This window comes from Anser anser (genome assembly GCF_964211835.1).
Source record: "Anser anser genome assembly, chromosome: 18".
Classification (NCBI taxonomy): domain Eukaryota; kingdom Metazoa; phylum Chordata; class Aves; order Anseriformes; family Anatidae; genus Anser; species Anser anser.
The window spans coordinates 10,909,332-10,924,695 of NC_139739.1; the positions used below are offsets into that span (position 1 = coordinate 10,909,332).

At 38.9% G+C, this 15,364-nt stretch overlaps 1 protein-coding gene across 9 annotated transcripts in view; it reads right to left on the reverse strand.

Moving 5' to 3' along the window:
- The window catches only part of SLC5A1 (solute carrier family 5 member 1), a 50,598-nt gene that overhangs the window by 4,680 nt on the left and 30,554 nt on the right, over positions 1 to 15,364 (reverse strand). For 8 of the 9 annotated variants that reach the window (XM_083803891.1, XM_083803890.1, XM_083803889.1 and 5 more), the window contains 10 exons: positions 14,776 to 14,880; positions 12,283 to 12,342; positions 11,801 to 11,905; positions 6,712 to 6,817; positions 6,381 to 6,461; positions 5,780 to 6,000; positions 4,624 to 4,759; positions 3,615 to 3,722; positions 2,396 to 2,546; positions 1,631 to 1,799 (listed from right to left, as the gene is read on the reverse strand). In XM_083803891.1, the coding sequence (XP_083660017.1) occupies positions 1,631 to 1,799; positions 2,396 to 2,546; positions 3,615 to 3,722; positions 4,624 to 4,759; positions 5,780 to 6,000; positions 6,381 to 6,461; positions 6,712 to 6,817; positions 11,801 to 11,905; positions 12,283 to 12,342; positions 14,776 to 14,880 (1,242 nt within the window). Of the gene's footprint in view, positions 1 to 1,630; positions 1,800 to 2,395; positions 2,547 to 3,614; positions 3,723 to 4,623; positions 4,760 to 5,779; positions 6,001 to 6,380; positions 6,462 to 6,711; positions 6,818 to 11,800; positions 11,906 to 12,282; positions 12,343 to 14,775; positions 14,881 to 14,964; positions 15,075 to 15,364 lie in introns of those variants that run through there. The other variant, XM_083803895.1, reaches the window with a different exon arrangement.

The following is a 15,364-nucleotide window of genomic DNA, read 5'->3' on the forward strand; positions in this document are numbered from 1 at the left end:
CTGATGTAACCCAATTTCCTACAACCATCTGAGCCCAACTCAACAGCCAATTGTTCACCCATAGCATTTTGTATCTGTCTAGCCCTATGCCCTGACAAGGCTAGCAGTTTCAGAGACAAACTTGAGCATCTCAATTTCAGACTTAGAGCCTCAAGAAAGTGAACTGGAAGTGAGTTGAGGCTGATCATAAGCATCTGTTTCGTTTACGCTGCATGTCCTGCAAATAACAAACACAAAGCCAAAGTCATAGCTGGAAAAAGAAATAAAAGTTCCAGTAATTTCACTGAAGTTACATTCATTTGGCTGTGGCTTTAGCCCAAAGTATATAAGACACATATGTCTGGGCACAAATTCAAATACAGAAAATTCTGTTTAAACGGATGATTTATTTTTATTTTTTTTTATTGGAAGGGTGATTCAACATTGGAACAGGTTGCCTAGATAGGCTATGGAGATTCCATTCCTGAATATATTTGAAAACCTAACTAGACAGGACCCGAGCAACCTGCTCTTATTAATCTTGCATTGAGTTGGGGGTTGGACTAGTTCATCTGTGCCTCCCAATTTCAACCGTTCTGTGACTTTGTAAAGTCACGTAACTGATGACAGTAACACAAACTTACAAATCCCAATTTAAAAATATTCTAGTTTTAATGCCTGGTTTAAGAACAAAAAAGTTTTAATTATTCAGCAGTCAAAGTAAGAAAGACAAGATAGTTAATCCCATTTCTAGCTAAAAGAAGAATGATTCTCAACAAGAAATACTGATATATCATATAAACTCCAATGCTGTAATTGCTTATCTTATGCAAGGCCCCACTTCTCAAAAGCTCTGATGTTTTCCTCCCCTATTTATCCAAATCTAAAGCGCACAGTATACACAAACCCATGAGGATTATACTAAATTCTTACTCAGGCAAAATTCCAGCTAAAGTCAATGACAGATTTCCATGAAGGACACAAAGATTTAATCCATTTGTGAGATATAGCCATATTGGAATAGGACATAGAACATCCTTTAGTGTATAAACCATTTTTTTTTTTTGGATATACACAAAAATAACCACTGAACTGGTCTTGAGGAAAAACAGTGAAAAAAGGTTTCAGCCAAATTCAAAAACACAAACTACGTTCCCTCTGTCAGCTATCTATCTCATGAAACTCAGTCTCCTCAGAGCAAACACAAACAATTGGCAAGTATTGCTATTCCTAGAATTATAGGAAAGACACTGAATTCCTGAGTATGGAGTTTTCAGAATGTTACTGAATGTTATAATGTATTGAGTTTTCAGAATGTTAATTGCCCAGTTACTGTGACTGGCCCATGGTCCTATCAAAACACGTACCAGACCTCATGCCTTCTGAGTTACTTACTTAAATATGGATTAAGTACAACATTTCTCAGTTTACTGCTCTAAGAATCAAAATCAATTCCCAGACTGAATCCTAAATGCAATTGAAAACAATGGATGGAACAACAGCATGTTTGTTGAAAAGTTTGTTGACAAAAGTATACACTGTTCAAGATGAAGGTGAAAGGTGAGATGTTTGGTAAAATAGTTTGATGACCAATATCATAAAAGATTACTAGAGCAACATGCAGCATATTTCTTTCCTAATTTGTACTTACCTGCTCATTGACCCGCTTGCAGAAGATGCCTAGCACGAAGACAGCAGCAATGGGAGGTCCCAGGTAGCTAGTAACTGACTGAATGTAATCAAAGAGCTGCCCACTTTGAGCTGACTGCACCACAGGAACCCAGGCAATGCTGATGCCAATTAAAAGTAACATAAATGCCCTGTAAACATAGCCAGATATTCAATTAGCTATCTGCTTAGAAGCATCTATCAAAAACTAAAAAAACACATCAATTAATCAATAACTTAAATACCCATTTTTGTATTTCAGCCAGCGAAATTAATGAAAATGGTCAATTACCATTGAACAAACAAAAGAAATCCAAGCTGGATATTGTCTGTCAAGTATCGGTCAGCATATAGCTAAACATGCAATCGAAACACAGGAAAACACTTCTTTCCTTTGTTTGTTACGTCTGGAGATGAATCAATAGCAGATCGGCTAGAAGACTAGTTCATTGATGCCAAGTATGGTGTAGTGTAAAGCCTACAAAGATATCTTAAAATAGTTCCTTTTGAATAGCAGTAGGAAGTAAGCGCTGAAAATTAGCCATTGTCAATTAAATTGGAAATAAGGTCTGGAATTTATTGTCTTACAATATCCAAAAGGGAAGTAAGTGTACATGGGACTGCCTGGATGGCCACAGGAGGCCACTGCTGCACTGCCTGAACACTGCAAATGCAGGTTTTCACTCAGGCACTTTTTTGGAGACTTCAGTCTGTAACGAATCTAGTGTTTGCTACATTTCCACCTTACCTTCCAGCCAACATAAGCTCTTTCTCTGATGGTCGTTTTCGAATTTTGGTGTAAATGTCCATAGTGAACAATGTACTAGCACTGTTAAAAATGGAAGTCAAGGAGCTCATAAGGGAGGCCAACATGACTGACAACATCAGACCTCGCAGACCTGAAAAATGAAAATATTCCATACATAAACTGAGACAGGCATTCAGTGAAGAATCTCAGTATGTGTCACTATCCATAGAGCTTGTCTGACCCTTTCAAGTCAATCAGCTGTGGTTATATTTATGTGCTGATGCCTGCCTGCCACTCTCTTGCAATACAGAGCAATGGCTGCTGAGCTTTGTAAAAGCTATTTACAGCAGTGATAAGAGCAACACTTGAGCTTTTAGAACACAGGTACTTCTTTTGTGAATGCTTTCTGATTACATGCTGAAACAAAAAAAAAAAACTAAGTAGATTTTCCCCAAGAGTTATAAATATAATTTCTCCAGTGCTCATTTGCCTGTAAGCATATTTGTAAACCAGTTACTTGCCATAAGTTTCTTTTACTGATTAAAAATCAGGGTAAACAACTTTTCCAAACAGTATGATCTAGTCAACATAGTATGGGGAAGTACTACAGCATACAGTACAACACATTGTACAACACATTACGTACAACAGTTATTATAATACAATGGGGAAGTATAAAGAAATCCGGGAAGTACCATGGTTTGCATAATAACATAATCTGTTTTTTCTAGCCTTATGGATCAGCTCTGGGGTTTTCTGCAGAAGTTTTTCTTCCCTGTATGTATACTTAGTCCTCTATGGATTGGTGCCTTATTCTTTCATTGAGCAGGCGTTATATGGGACAGTGTGGATACAGGATATCTTCTCCTCCCACCTCAGTGGGTTTAGCAGAAGTCCTACAGGTGTACGCCTCCAGCTCAGAAATCCTGACAGTGACAGTCTTCTATAAACCACTGGCAAAGTAGGTTACTTTCAACCTTCACAGAAAGGGAGCACAATTACTATTTCATCACCCAGCGTCTGCCAACTGAAAGGTGATATTGTCAGCAAGTAACTATACTGCACCTACAGCCACAACTAATAAAGACTACCCCTCTGATTAATAGTGAAAATTTTTAGAAAAAAATAAAATAATAAAATCTGAGATTTGGGCTCTGTTACCTACATTTACAGTCTAGAACCTTCACCTTTCCTAAAACAAATAGAGACAATGTCTTACCATTTGGCATAAGTTCTACTACCATTTTTGGATAAGCAATATTGGTACAGCCAACTGCAGTGCCACAGGCCTTCTCGCAGATATCAGGAACAACACAAGCCACCACATCTGAGAAGAGGAAAATGAGACGGGGTTAGACAAGATCATGTATTAACAACAGATTGCTTCCAAATTAGTAGTTTCTAAAATTTATCTGTAAAAAAACACTGGATTGACGTGCTCTATATCATTCTTAGTCTGCTAGCAGGGAAGAAGATGATTCTAAGCCCATCCTCCCTTTCCTCTGTCTAAAGAAAAAAAAATACTAAAAAGTGCTGCAGGTCAAAAAACATCAGGATTAATTTGTCAGACCAGGACTGAATAACACAAAAAGAGCAACTCAAAAAACAAACAGAGGAACACAAAGACACTTCCCTCTAACCTGAACATCTCTCCATTGCCCTGCTGTTAAACAAACGGATGGTTACAGAAAGAAGAGAGACTGGCACTGTCCCCACACTGCACTCAAGACTATCCATGACCAAAAAAAAATATATATATATATTACAGAAAGAAGAGAGACTGGCACTGCCCCCACACTGCACTCAGGACTATCCATGACAAATATATATATATATGTATATATATATTTATACATATATATACATATTTATACATATATATACATTATATATATATATATGCTGTGACTGTGACCTTCTTCTTTTTTTTGCCAGAATATCAATCCTGGACATTCCACTCATTCAGCCAGAATAGGGCTATAGCAGACAAGTAGAGAGGGACACTATGGAATTTCTCTTTCCTAAAATGGACAATAATAGCATTAGCAGAACCCTTGAATCAGGGAAATGAGAAAAGCCTGTGGCTTATCACAGGGTAGTTAGTATTTGTGCACACATGTGCCTGGACAATTTGGATGACAAAATGACAATATAAAGGGATGGAGAATAGGAAATTGAGAGAGATTGGTAGCAAGAAGAAATTTGCATTCCTGTATACATATGCATACCTGTATACAAAATTCGGCTGATCATTCCAGGCATCACTATGATAAACATGGGCAAGAGCTTCAGGTATCCACACATGATACATCCAGCCTTCACATGGGACATGTTCTTGCCGGAGAGACATCTTTGGACAATAACCTGTCAGTGAGACATAGCAAGTACATTTAACTCAATCAAGAATATCATTTCCATTTCCATAAACACACTATGCCAAATTCCAGACACAAGGTACTTCTTAACCTGTGTGATAGTGGAAGAGTCTGTTTACAATTCCTACCACTAGAAAAAAATACAAGCTACATAAAAAAGACATTTAAAATAAATAAAGGAAAATATAATTTATTCAGGATATATTTAAGAGCTAAGGCTCTTTCTCACAAGATGTTCTTAAAGCAGACTAAAAAGCCAAAATGGAATGAAACAGTTAATTACATTGCCTTTTTAGATTTATTTGTTTTATAAAATATGAAAGATTATCTTTCCCACAATTTAGAAGGCAGATGGATCACTCCCTAGAGACTGGGCACATTCACGTGTCATAGCTGCAGGAGCATACTTTCCTATTCTCATGTCAGTGTGATCTCCCAGGGAAACTGGATGGTAGGTCTTAGGGACAAGGAAGAAGGAGAGGGAAAGAGACTTCAGACTGAAAAAAATGATATATAAAGAATATCCTCCCCAGACTGTGCATGCAAAGATGGAAGCTGCACAAATAGAAAACAAACTAGGATTACTGAATGGAGAATCATCCCAGTCCAACTGAGACCACTGAATGCATGGTTTCTTAAGAAAATGTTCACATTGCAACCTCTCTTCTTGGTTTTATACATGGTCACATAAGGAGGAAAAAAAAAAAAGGAATTATATACTGTATCTGCTGGGCACTGTATAAGAAGAATTGAAATAATGCCATTCCATTTTCTTGTGTACATATGGAACAATATCATCAAAATTGAGCCATTTAGTACAGGAGGAGTGTAGAAAACAGAAGCTGAAAAATCACTGAGTAGTCTATTCACTGACTAGAACTAACTGCCATTTCTGTAACCTGGCTTTGAATTACAGTGGGGAAGAGAAGAAATAAACAAGACCCCTGGATCAAACTAGACTGCAGAATTTTGTGTTCTGCATTTCCGAGGCATTTAGTTTCCACATTACCTGATCTGTGCACCAGTACCACAGAGCAAGGATGCTCAAACCGAAGATCAGTCCTGGCCATGGCAGATCTCCAGTGACAGGATCTCGGAAGATGTGAAAGGCATCCTCCCGAGGTCTGTAGCATGAGCTATCAATTGTAGTGTTTCCATAGGAGATATTGGATGGAATTGCCTCCATATACTTCTGCATAAAAGCATCATATCCTCCTACCTCTTTAAATGCTGAAAAGTAGAAAGTAAAAGTAGCAATAAAGTATATAATACTGAAATCTCAAATAGAGCTAGAGAATGTGAGGAGAAAAATGCTGTAATATAGATGTAAAAAAACCCTAACCAGTATGCGTCAACATTTTCAGAAAACAGTACACAATGAAGGTGTCCCTTATTTCTACAGATTTTATACATTCCCCTGTACTTTGGAACGTAGTGGTCTCAATAACTAAAGGGCTTGACAACATGGCTATTTTATTCCCTGATAAATAGGTGTATGAACTGAAATCTGCTGGTTAAGATAATAGGGTTCCACACTGCAGGATATATTTCCATAGGCACTGTGGGATTTGTGGTTGAACATTCCAGTTTAATTCATCTGATTTACTTACCAAATCCCATAAGAATAAAAGATCCCACAACCATGATAAACGTTTGCAAGGTATCTGTGTAAATCACAGCTGCAAGGCCACCTAATGGCAAAGACATGTCAAAACAAATATGTTAGTCCCTGTGCAAACAACTCCATGAAAATCCTTTTTTAATTCGTTTAAATTATTTTTTATTTTTATTTTCTCACCACCTGCCTCTTTCAAACAAAGACCACTGTAAAACACACACCCCTTTCAGGTTTTCATTTCTCCCCTCTTACCCACCTTTCCTGTTTTCTTTTTTCTGGATCCCCTAACTTTTTTATTTTATCAGACTGCTCTGCAAACTCACCTGTGATGGTATAAAGAGCAGTAATAGCAAGCAGAATAATAATGGCCAAGTAAAGATTCAGTCCTATGGCCAGCTGTATAAATATAGCTCCAGAGAATATGTCTGCCTAAAAGATAAAAATGACAGATTAGGCAAGGCTTAAGTTCTAGATGATGGCACATTACACGTTCATGATTATGGTACTGAAATACACAACTACACTACCCCCTTAGAGTACTGCACAAAAAAAGTACAAAATGAAAACTGAGGCCATTCTACTGCAACTGCCAGTCTCTTCTCAGTGCTGTGGTCTTTTCAGTGAAAGAACTGTAACACTTCTCTAAGAATCTCCAAATATTTTGCAATGGCTCATTTTAGCTAGATATATTTACCTCCTCTACTGTGTGAGCTTCCATACTGAGAAACTGTTTAGTAAAGAACTACTTAAAGCTAGGATTACACTTACTGCTATGTCCAAGTTATGGACTCTGTGACACCTCCAAGCCATAGCTTGGTTCTCTTCCTTTAATGCTAATAAGTCTCTCAAATTGCCTTTATTGCTTACATACGTGTAGTATAGCTAGTTTCACTGGTTCAGGACAAATGGGAATTAAAGGCAAAAATTTTATTGCTATTTTAAAGTTCCTGACGGAGTAATTGACATGCATTTCGCTAACAGAAGAGACCTTTAGCTCTTGGGTAAAAATGGGATTGTTCAGGTTTCAGAATAACACTATTTACTGGGGTATTAATCACAGGAAGTAATTTCCTGATTTAGACATAATTTGCATCAAGGCTATTTACCTAAATTTGCAGTCAGAATAATCTACCCCAGTGCACTTCTAATACATTACTGTTAATCATCCTTTCATTAGAGGTTTGCATCTCCTCCTGAGCGTCTCGCACATGGACTCACATCCAATCCCACCTGAATGCCTTCTTTCTGTATAACACACCTCCCATGCGGCTCTACAAAGGGTCATGTCCTCACTTAACAGGACAAGTCCTCGGAAGGTTCAGCAAGCTCAGGAGCTACAAAACACTGCTTCAACCAAGGAACATAAATTGTCCATGTGCAGGCTCTGTGAGACAAAGATGTGTGCACTCTGGGATAAGGCCTGCACACACAATTACTTCAGGGCAGATGCCAGATGGCAGCTTGCTGGAAGAGTGGGAGATTCCAAAGGCCTGGTGGTGGGAATCGCAGAGCCTGTGATCACAAAAAAGTGACTCGGACTGGTTTTGTCCACAGCTAGGCTGAGGTAAGGCAGGGCAGATATACTAATAAGCGGTTATCCAGCCTGGCTAGCTGGGAGATGCTGGAAGAAGAAACCGTCTTCGTTCCAGAGACACTGAAGCTATGTCATGGCAGGTAACTGAAACCGAGACCGCATTGTATGACCTCGCCCTCGATTCACTTTGGAGAATGAGGAAGTAGTACAGACCTCTGCAGCAAGAGATCCTCCAGCTCTGCTGCCGCGATGTGCAGAAGACAACTGAGAAGCAGCATGTGAATCATAACACTTTGATTCCCAAAACCCTGCCATTGGAGCAGCTTGAGATTATTTGGTTTCTTATGTTTCAGTCTCAAATTAGGAACCAGGATTTTTTTAGATCTGATCCCCCCAGTGGCTGCTAGACTGTATACTTTGTCCCTAATTTCTATGGGAATATTTTTGTCTAGCTTTTCACAACACTGATCAGCGTATGTCCTGGATAAGTCCTGCCTTTTATTGCTCCTGGCTTCAGTTTAGCCTACATAGCATTAAATATTAATGGCTCTAAAATGACCCCCAGAAAGAAATACACAGTTAATTATTTAGTGTCCTGAGCAATGTATCAGCTCCTCTAAATTGCTGTTACCTTCCAGCTTCACTGCTCCTCCCTCCCAATTAGATTATTTCCTTCCAATACTTCCTTGTTTCTCCATTAATACCCTTTTATAGATACTATTTAATCCTTATCTTATCTTTGATAGAGTAAATCTTTCCTTTACATTACAAGCTCTCTTTCCAAAGCCATGCACAGATCATGCAGGAACAATTGGTAGAATGCATTATAACTAACTTGGAGACTGTGTATATCACTAGTGGATCCAGCTGCAATGTTAGTGCACCCCCACACTCCACTATTCATTCTACACTGTGCAGTTCTAAGAGGAGCTTATCTTTCTTCCTGCCCTTCCCCTGGTAAATAGATGCCTTGATTTCTGATAAATCTAATTTCTGATTTCTTCAAAAGCATTCAGATCTTCATTCCCTTGTTTTGCTGTAATTTAGTTAATTACTCTTCATCAAGATTTTGTTTTCACTAGACCATCTTCACTGGCATAATGGCCAATATCAGCAATACTGTTGTTGAGCAAGGTTCTGAAAGCTGCCAGGGGCTCTGCGCACACAGCACTGCATGCTTAGGAAGCGTGTACACATGATGCCTGTGCAGCAGAAATCATTTGGGCTGAATGATCACATGTCCTGATCCCAAAGACTGACACCTGGCAGCATGACCTTGCCTGACAAGCAATTGATTAGCCATGACACAAGGTAAGATGACAATAAAAATACGCGGAAGATGCACAGGAAAAGACAGAAGCAGTAATGACCTTGCACAAATGTGTAAAAAGATAATCTGATCATTACGCAGTGGTGGGTAGTGTGACAGAAACAGCATGACAGAAGTTACGTGACCCAACATATTATATTATTCATTGGAAAGCACCCTGATAATAATATTACTAAGAGCATTAGATAATATTATAATAAATCAAGGGAGCAGCACATGAAATAACTAGCCTGGAAACAAGATGTTGTTTTTCTAGAAGGATAAGTGGCAGTAAGTATCACTGCTAATCAAACTGCTAGGTGTGACTGCCTGTCAAGGGCAGGGCAGAAAGCCATCCTTCTATACCAAATCTCGATAAGCCCCGATGACGACAAGGGAGTGTTTGCAAAGGCAGCAGTCGAGGAAGTAAAATGCAAATCTCCAGGCTGGATAGGGCACAGATTGTCAACGCGTGGGTATGTCTGGAGATGCAACGTGTCTCTGGGAAGAGAAACTTGTGCTAGTTCCACATAGCATACATATCTCTACACAGCACAAAGAAGCAACCTATGGTCCAGGATGGAACAGCCCTTACCTCTGTGCTCCTAGAGTTGGTCCATCTGGAGACAATTTAGGCCTGGTGTTGTATAGCACGTTATAGAAAAAACTATTTTTACTTCCTCTGACAGTATCTGAAACCTCCAAGGACTTTGACTGTTCTGCATATTCTGAATAAAACATGACAAGTAAATCAGACCTAGGCAAATCCTGCCCTACCAAATATAGTGACATAAGGCAACAGAAGATATGTTGGTATACTACAGAAATCACAGCCATGTTTATGCATGGAATTGACACTGTCAGTGTTGTTCTGGGCAGATGGGAGAAATGATGGAGACAGAGGAACCTGTGCACCAAATCTTCCACTGCATAGCACAGAGACACAGTTCTGTGGCAATTCACCATACACAGCTGGAATAACTGGGTTCATTGGAAGCTAGGATGGTAGAATGGGGCCCAGGCATTCTGCTGCTGTATGGATCTCTTGACTATTGCTTTGCTCCCTAATAAGACAGGATCAGAAGTGCAGGAGAAGGTGTTTCAGCCTCGTGACCACACAGGAAGCTTAAATGGAGAACCTGTCTTGCCTGAAAGTAAGACACCCTGAGTGAAACGGTGAAATTTCATGACTAGATCCTTAAGCATGATAGAAGCTGGAAATAAAAGATGGTACATTCAGAACCTGCACAACACCTTAATGGGCTTATTGCAAATGTGTTGCAGAATAGGACTGTGAGTCATCAGAGTGGAAGTGTTTCTCATCTGCTAAAGCTGCCAGAACTCTGTGGCGTGTGCAACATAACTAGCATAATCAGAAATCCCAGGTAAGCACAACAACAGTAAATTTAACTGATCCTTTTAAAATATACAGAAATCCAGCTCTGAGGACAGCCCCACAGTACCAGCCTGTTTAATTTATAACCTTTGCAAGGATCAGTTATCATGAAGATGTGAGAATGAGAGCAAAAGGCCAATCTTTTAGCTTAAATTGCACTATTATCACTCAGCTCCCATTCAGAGGGCAAAGAGTAATCTGCCATGGCAACTTCTGAAAAACAACAGATTGAGGTATGCCTGAACTGTGGACTTCTTCAGAGGCTTGGTAGTTTCAAGATATATGGAAAATACCAGCTCCCTTCACCACTTCACAACCACATACTTAATAAACATTAACTTTTCAGCACCTTAAACTTTATAGCAACCACTTACCCATTAAAAGAATCTCTCCTCTACTCTCCTTTCACCTCAGCTATTATCATTTCCTTCCTTTGCATTTTCCTACTCCCTTATTTTCTAATTTCTATCATTCTCTTTTTTTAATTGCTCTTTTGTTCTTTTCCCTCAGCTATATTGCTGATGACATGTTCACCAGAGGATGCTAAAATGGGTAAATATGAAGTCTGGAGACAAAAAAAAATAAATGTTTCTTGAAAACCTAAGAGCATTCTTTTCCATCTAGAGCCAAAAAGCACTGCTAATTCTCCTTAGCCTAAAGGCCAGGGGGTTGGAGTGGGATGTTGTGTGCCCAAAGCAATGCCAAAAAGATACTGAAACTAGATGGTTAAACAAGCAGCAGCTATTATTTCTCAGAGGATTAAAGCAGAAAAAAGGTACAATCTGACAGTCTGTGACCTTTTCTTCCATATGTTTCACAGATCCCTAAGACAGACTAATACAATACAAGGCTCCCTCCAGTCTGACCTATTCTAGATTACACCTTAAAAAAAAAAAATGAGAAAGAGAAAGCCCAACAAGTATCAAGAGAAAGGCTTCTTGTAGACATTCCAGGAAGCCAAAATCTCAGACTGCAAAACAGATCTGAATACATTATCTCACTAGACAGAAGAAAGAAAACACACCATATTTTTACCACCGTTAATTTGACCAAGGGCTCCAAATCAGAAACAACTGAGCCAGTTGTGTGAGTAATAAGAGTAATATGTAAACGGGAGTTTCTCTTCTCTAGATCAATGTAGGATGGAAAAAATGTTGTAAAAGTTTTACTTACTGAGATCTTTGTGAAAATATACACGATCAGTGAAAGGACTGATAGGTAGACCTGAATCCGTTTCCCACCAAAACGCTTCCTAAGATACTCTGGCATTGTCACCACCTGTGTGGGGGGTAGGCAAGGTTTCAGATAATGGGGCACAGATACACACAAGTTAGAGGAAGCTTTTTGCTACTCAGATACTGCAACAGGGTAAGGCAAATGGAGAGGAGCTGCAAACGAAGTTGCAAGGAACAGCAGCTCTAGGAATCACAGAGGACAAGGAGAGAGTATCAAATACTTCTCACCTCAGGTCTTGGAATTGAGAACCGTCGTTATTTAAATACATACAGAAAACATTGTACAGTTCTAACATACTCAGATCTCTTGTACTTGTACTCATAATGGCTTTGCAATACTCAAGACCTGATCCGTAATCAAGAGGAGAGAGGAAGATTAACAGGCTGCAAAGAAAAGCATAACATGCTGTTTTGACTTACCCCAGCTTTGACGTAGATGGGTACAAACAGCCATCCTAGAACAACCACAAATATCAGAGCCTGCAGTCAAGACAAGATCAGCTGAATTAGCCTCCTCTCTCTAGACAGCACTCCTTAAGTCCATTTATCAGACCCACGAGCAGCTAGAGATCATAGAAACCACTCAAACCTGGCTACTGCGGGGCCGGGGTGGGCCCTGCTCTGTCGTTTGTCTTACAGTTGAAAACCTGGGAATGAAATCCTGGCCAAGCGATTTGCCAGGTATTATGGAGCATGAATTTCATGCTAGATTTCCAAAAGAAGCACAAAAGATATTTTGTAGGAAAAAAAAAAAAAAAAAGGATGATTTCTGCTCACAGGTTTGCCTTCTAATATCGAAGTGCTACTCTACTAGCAACACCAGGCTATCCTAGCCCTCCTCAGAGCAGGCTCAGGGATCCTGGTTGTTAAAATGTGACCAGCCCGTAAGACCGCAATTTCTGGGAAATATTAAGGAAGGTGAAGTCTAATACCTGAGACCTATTTGCTAGCTTCATCCCACAGCCACTAATGCAGAATACTTTCCCTCTTAGAATCGGGTATGCTGCAATGGTATGTTGTGATATCAGCAAACTTAGGTACTAAGAAGAGTAGCACTTCTTTTGATATCTCATTAACTGCCTTTTGCACTGGGTTTCTGTGAGATGTCTGTGCTTTTTACAAGACAAGAGTATATTACAACAATCCCACATACTGTACCACATGCATTTTGTAAAGTATTTTGTATTTCCACATCACCATTTCATATTGTATTTTGTATTACCATGTGCATTTTGTGAACTATAAATCTTACTGTATTTCGGTATAATTTTTGTGACTTAAATGGATGGCAAATGCTGTCTGACACAGAACTGTACATAATTAGACAGACAAATATAGATTTGTATATTTTGAGCAAAAATTCTGTTCAAAATCCTGCAACAAAATGCAAAGCCACACTCTGCATTTTTTCTGTCCACACAAGAGTTGGGTGTTTTTGTTTGTTTGTTTTTAATAATATTATCTTTTAAGTTCTGCCCTTAGATCAAAAACATACAATAGACAAGAAAGACTGGTTCAGCTCCTGCTGTCTCACTAATATAATTTAGGAATAATTTCAGTGGAATATTACTGATACACAAGCACTACAACAGTCAAACTTAGTATTTCTTTCAAGAGGAGAATTGGATTACATAGTCAAGAGCAATATTGCAGTATTGTGTCTATTAACCTGTACATTAGTCTCTCTCTGTCATAAATATTTAAAAAACTATGTAACATATCACCCCAAATACACTCATGCATCATTGCTTCTTCCTAAACAACAATTGTACACTATATACTGATATTAGTCCATGGAGAATCTCCCAGGAGATGAAGTGTTAGAGATGGGTATGTTTGAAGAAGGATATGGGTCCTAGAGCTTTGAATGCCATGAAATTTCAAGCAATGTTTGTTCTGTTTTGTTTTGCTTAGTTTTTGTGCAAAGAAAAGGGGAATCGGGTTTGTTACAGCCCTAGTGTAAGCAAATAGAGAAAGATCGCAGATTAACTGTGCATGTCTCACAGAACTCATTTTAGCCTTTATCTTTCTTCTTAAATATTTATAGCACAAGTACTTGAATATTTGCAGCAACCATCTACTTGTTAAGGAAAAAAACAAGTTCCTCATAGCAGTACGTTTCTTTCGCTGCACAGAATTAAATGCAAGGAAAGTATGAACCTATGTAATGCTCATTGAGTTCTTTGTGTCATGTAATAATCCCTTCCATGAAGGTGAATCAAGCAGCATAAGGCCACTGTTATCCAGACCTACAGTGCCTGAGAATTCAGGGAAATGGACTGAATTAGCTCATCTGAACCTTTGTGCTGGTGCAGTTAACACTGCTGCTGGTACACCAAGTACACCAAGTAAATCATTTAAAGTCAGCTTGAATATCTGTACTCCATATTGCAACCATAAGTGGAATATACAATCAGAAGAAGGAGAAACAAAAAAGGAAATGATTTTTGGAATGGAGGCTGTGAAGGATATCCCAAATTTCCTACAACTTGTGGAAAAATCAAAACCTCTTCAACAATTTCTATACAGCAAACTGCTGTAAAAAATACTGTGGATTATAAATCTGCTTATTTCTTCCAGACATTCTACAGTCAGAGATTATTCTTTATAAATAAAAAGTAATCAAAAGACATGTACAGAGAAGAGAATCCACTGATTTATTTGGTTAAAATGCTCTCTGAAAAGCCTCATTCAATAGAAAAGAGTCATCTTTTCTCAGTCACTTGGACAAGGACCAAGTAAGACAACTGCACCAAAATAGTAGATAACATTGGCATTTATAGGGTCTGTACAGAAACAAGTGTTGCCAAGCACAAACTTTGGCAGCCTAAAATTATTAGTCAATGTTATCTTGATTAACCTCTGCAGATAATCCTGATATCACAAACGTTCACTCATATGCATGCCACTTACATTCCATTCATATCCTCCGATGGCAATTCCTCCAGCTGCTGCTGTTCCTGCTATGCCCACAAAATGTCCGCTGCCAATGTTACTGGCAAACAGAGAGGCACCAATCTGGAAACAGAAAGAACAAGATTTGATTCTTCATTTCTGTTTTGAAAAAATCACATTCATTTGGCATTTTCAACTCAGGCCTACCTATCATCAGATGGTGATGATAAGAACAATTGACAACCAACTGCCTTGACTACTTTCAAGAGTCCATCGTATTCCCCCCTGCCCTCCTTTCCCCAAAATCTGAGACTCCAGCCATCGTATCTAAAACAAGAAGAATGAATACAATGCTGCACAGGAGATGATCTTCCAGATGAGGCAAACAGGTTATGGCACCAATGCAGATTTTCAAATATTTGCAAAACTTGACTGACATCTGGTGATACCCAAACAATCAGACAAGAGGACTGTGGTCTGACTTGCTCAAGGAGGAAACGATAAGTGCATGCCCACTTGCCAAACCAGCACTCCCAGCACTTCGTATTAAAGTTCTGCAAACTACGTGACTAAATGTGTAATCAGTAAGAGCTGTGCAGACTTTGTA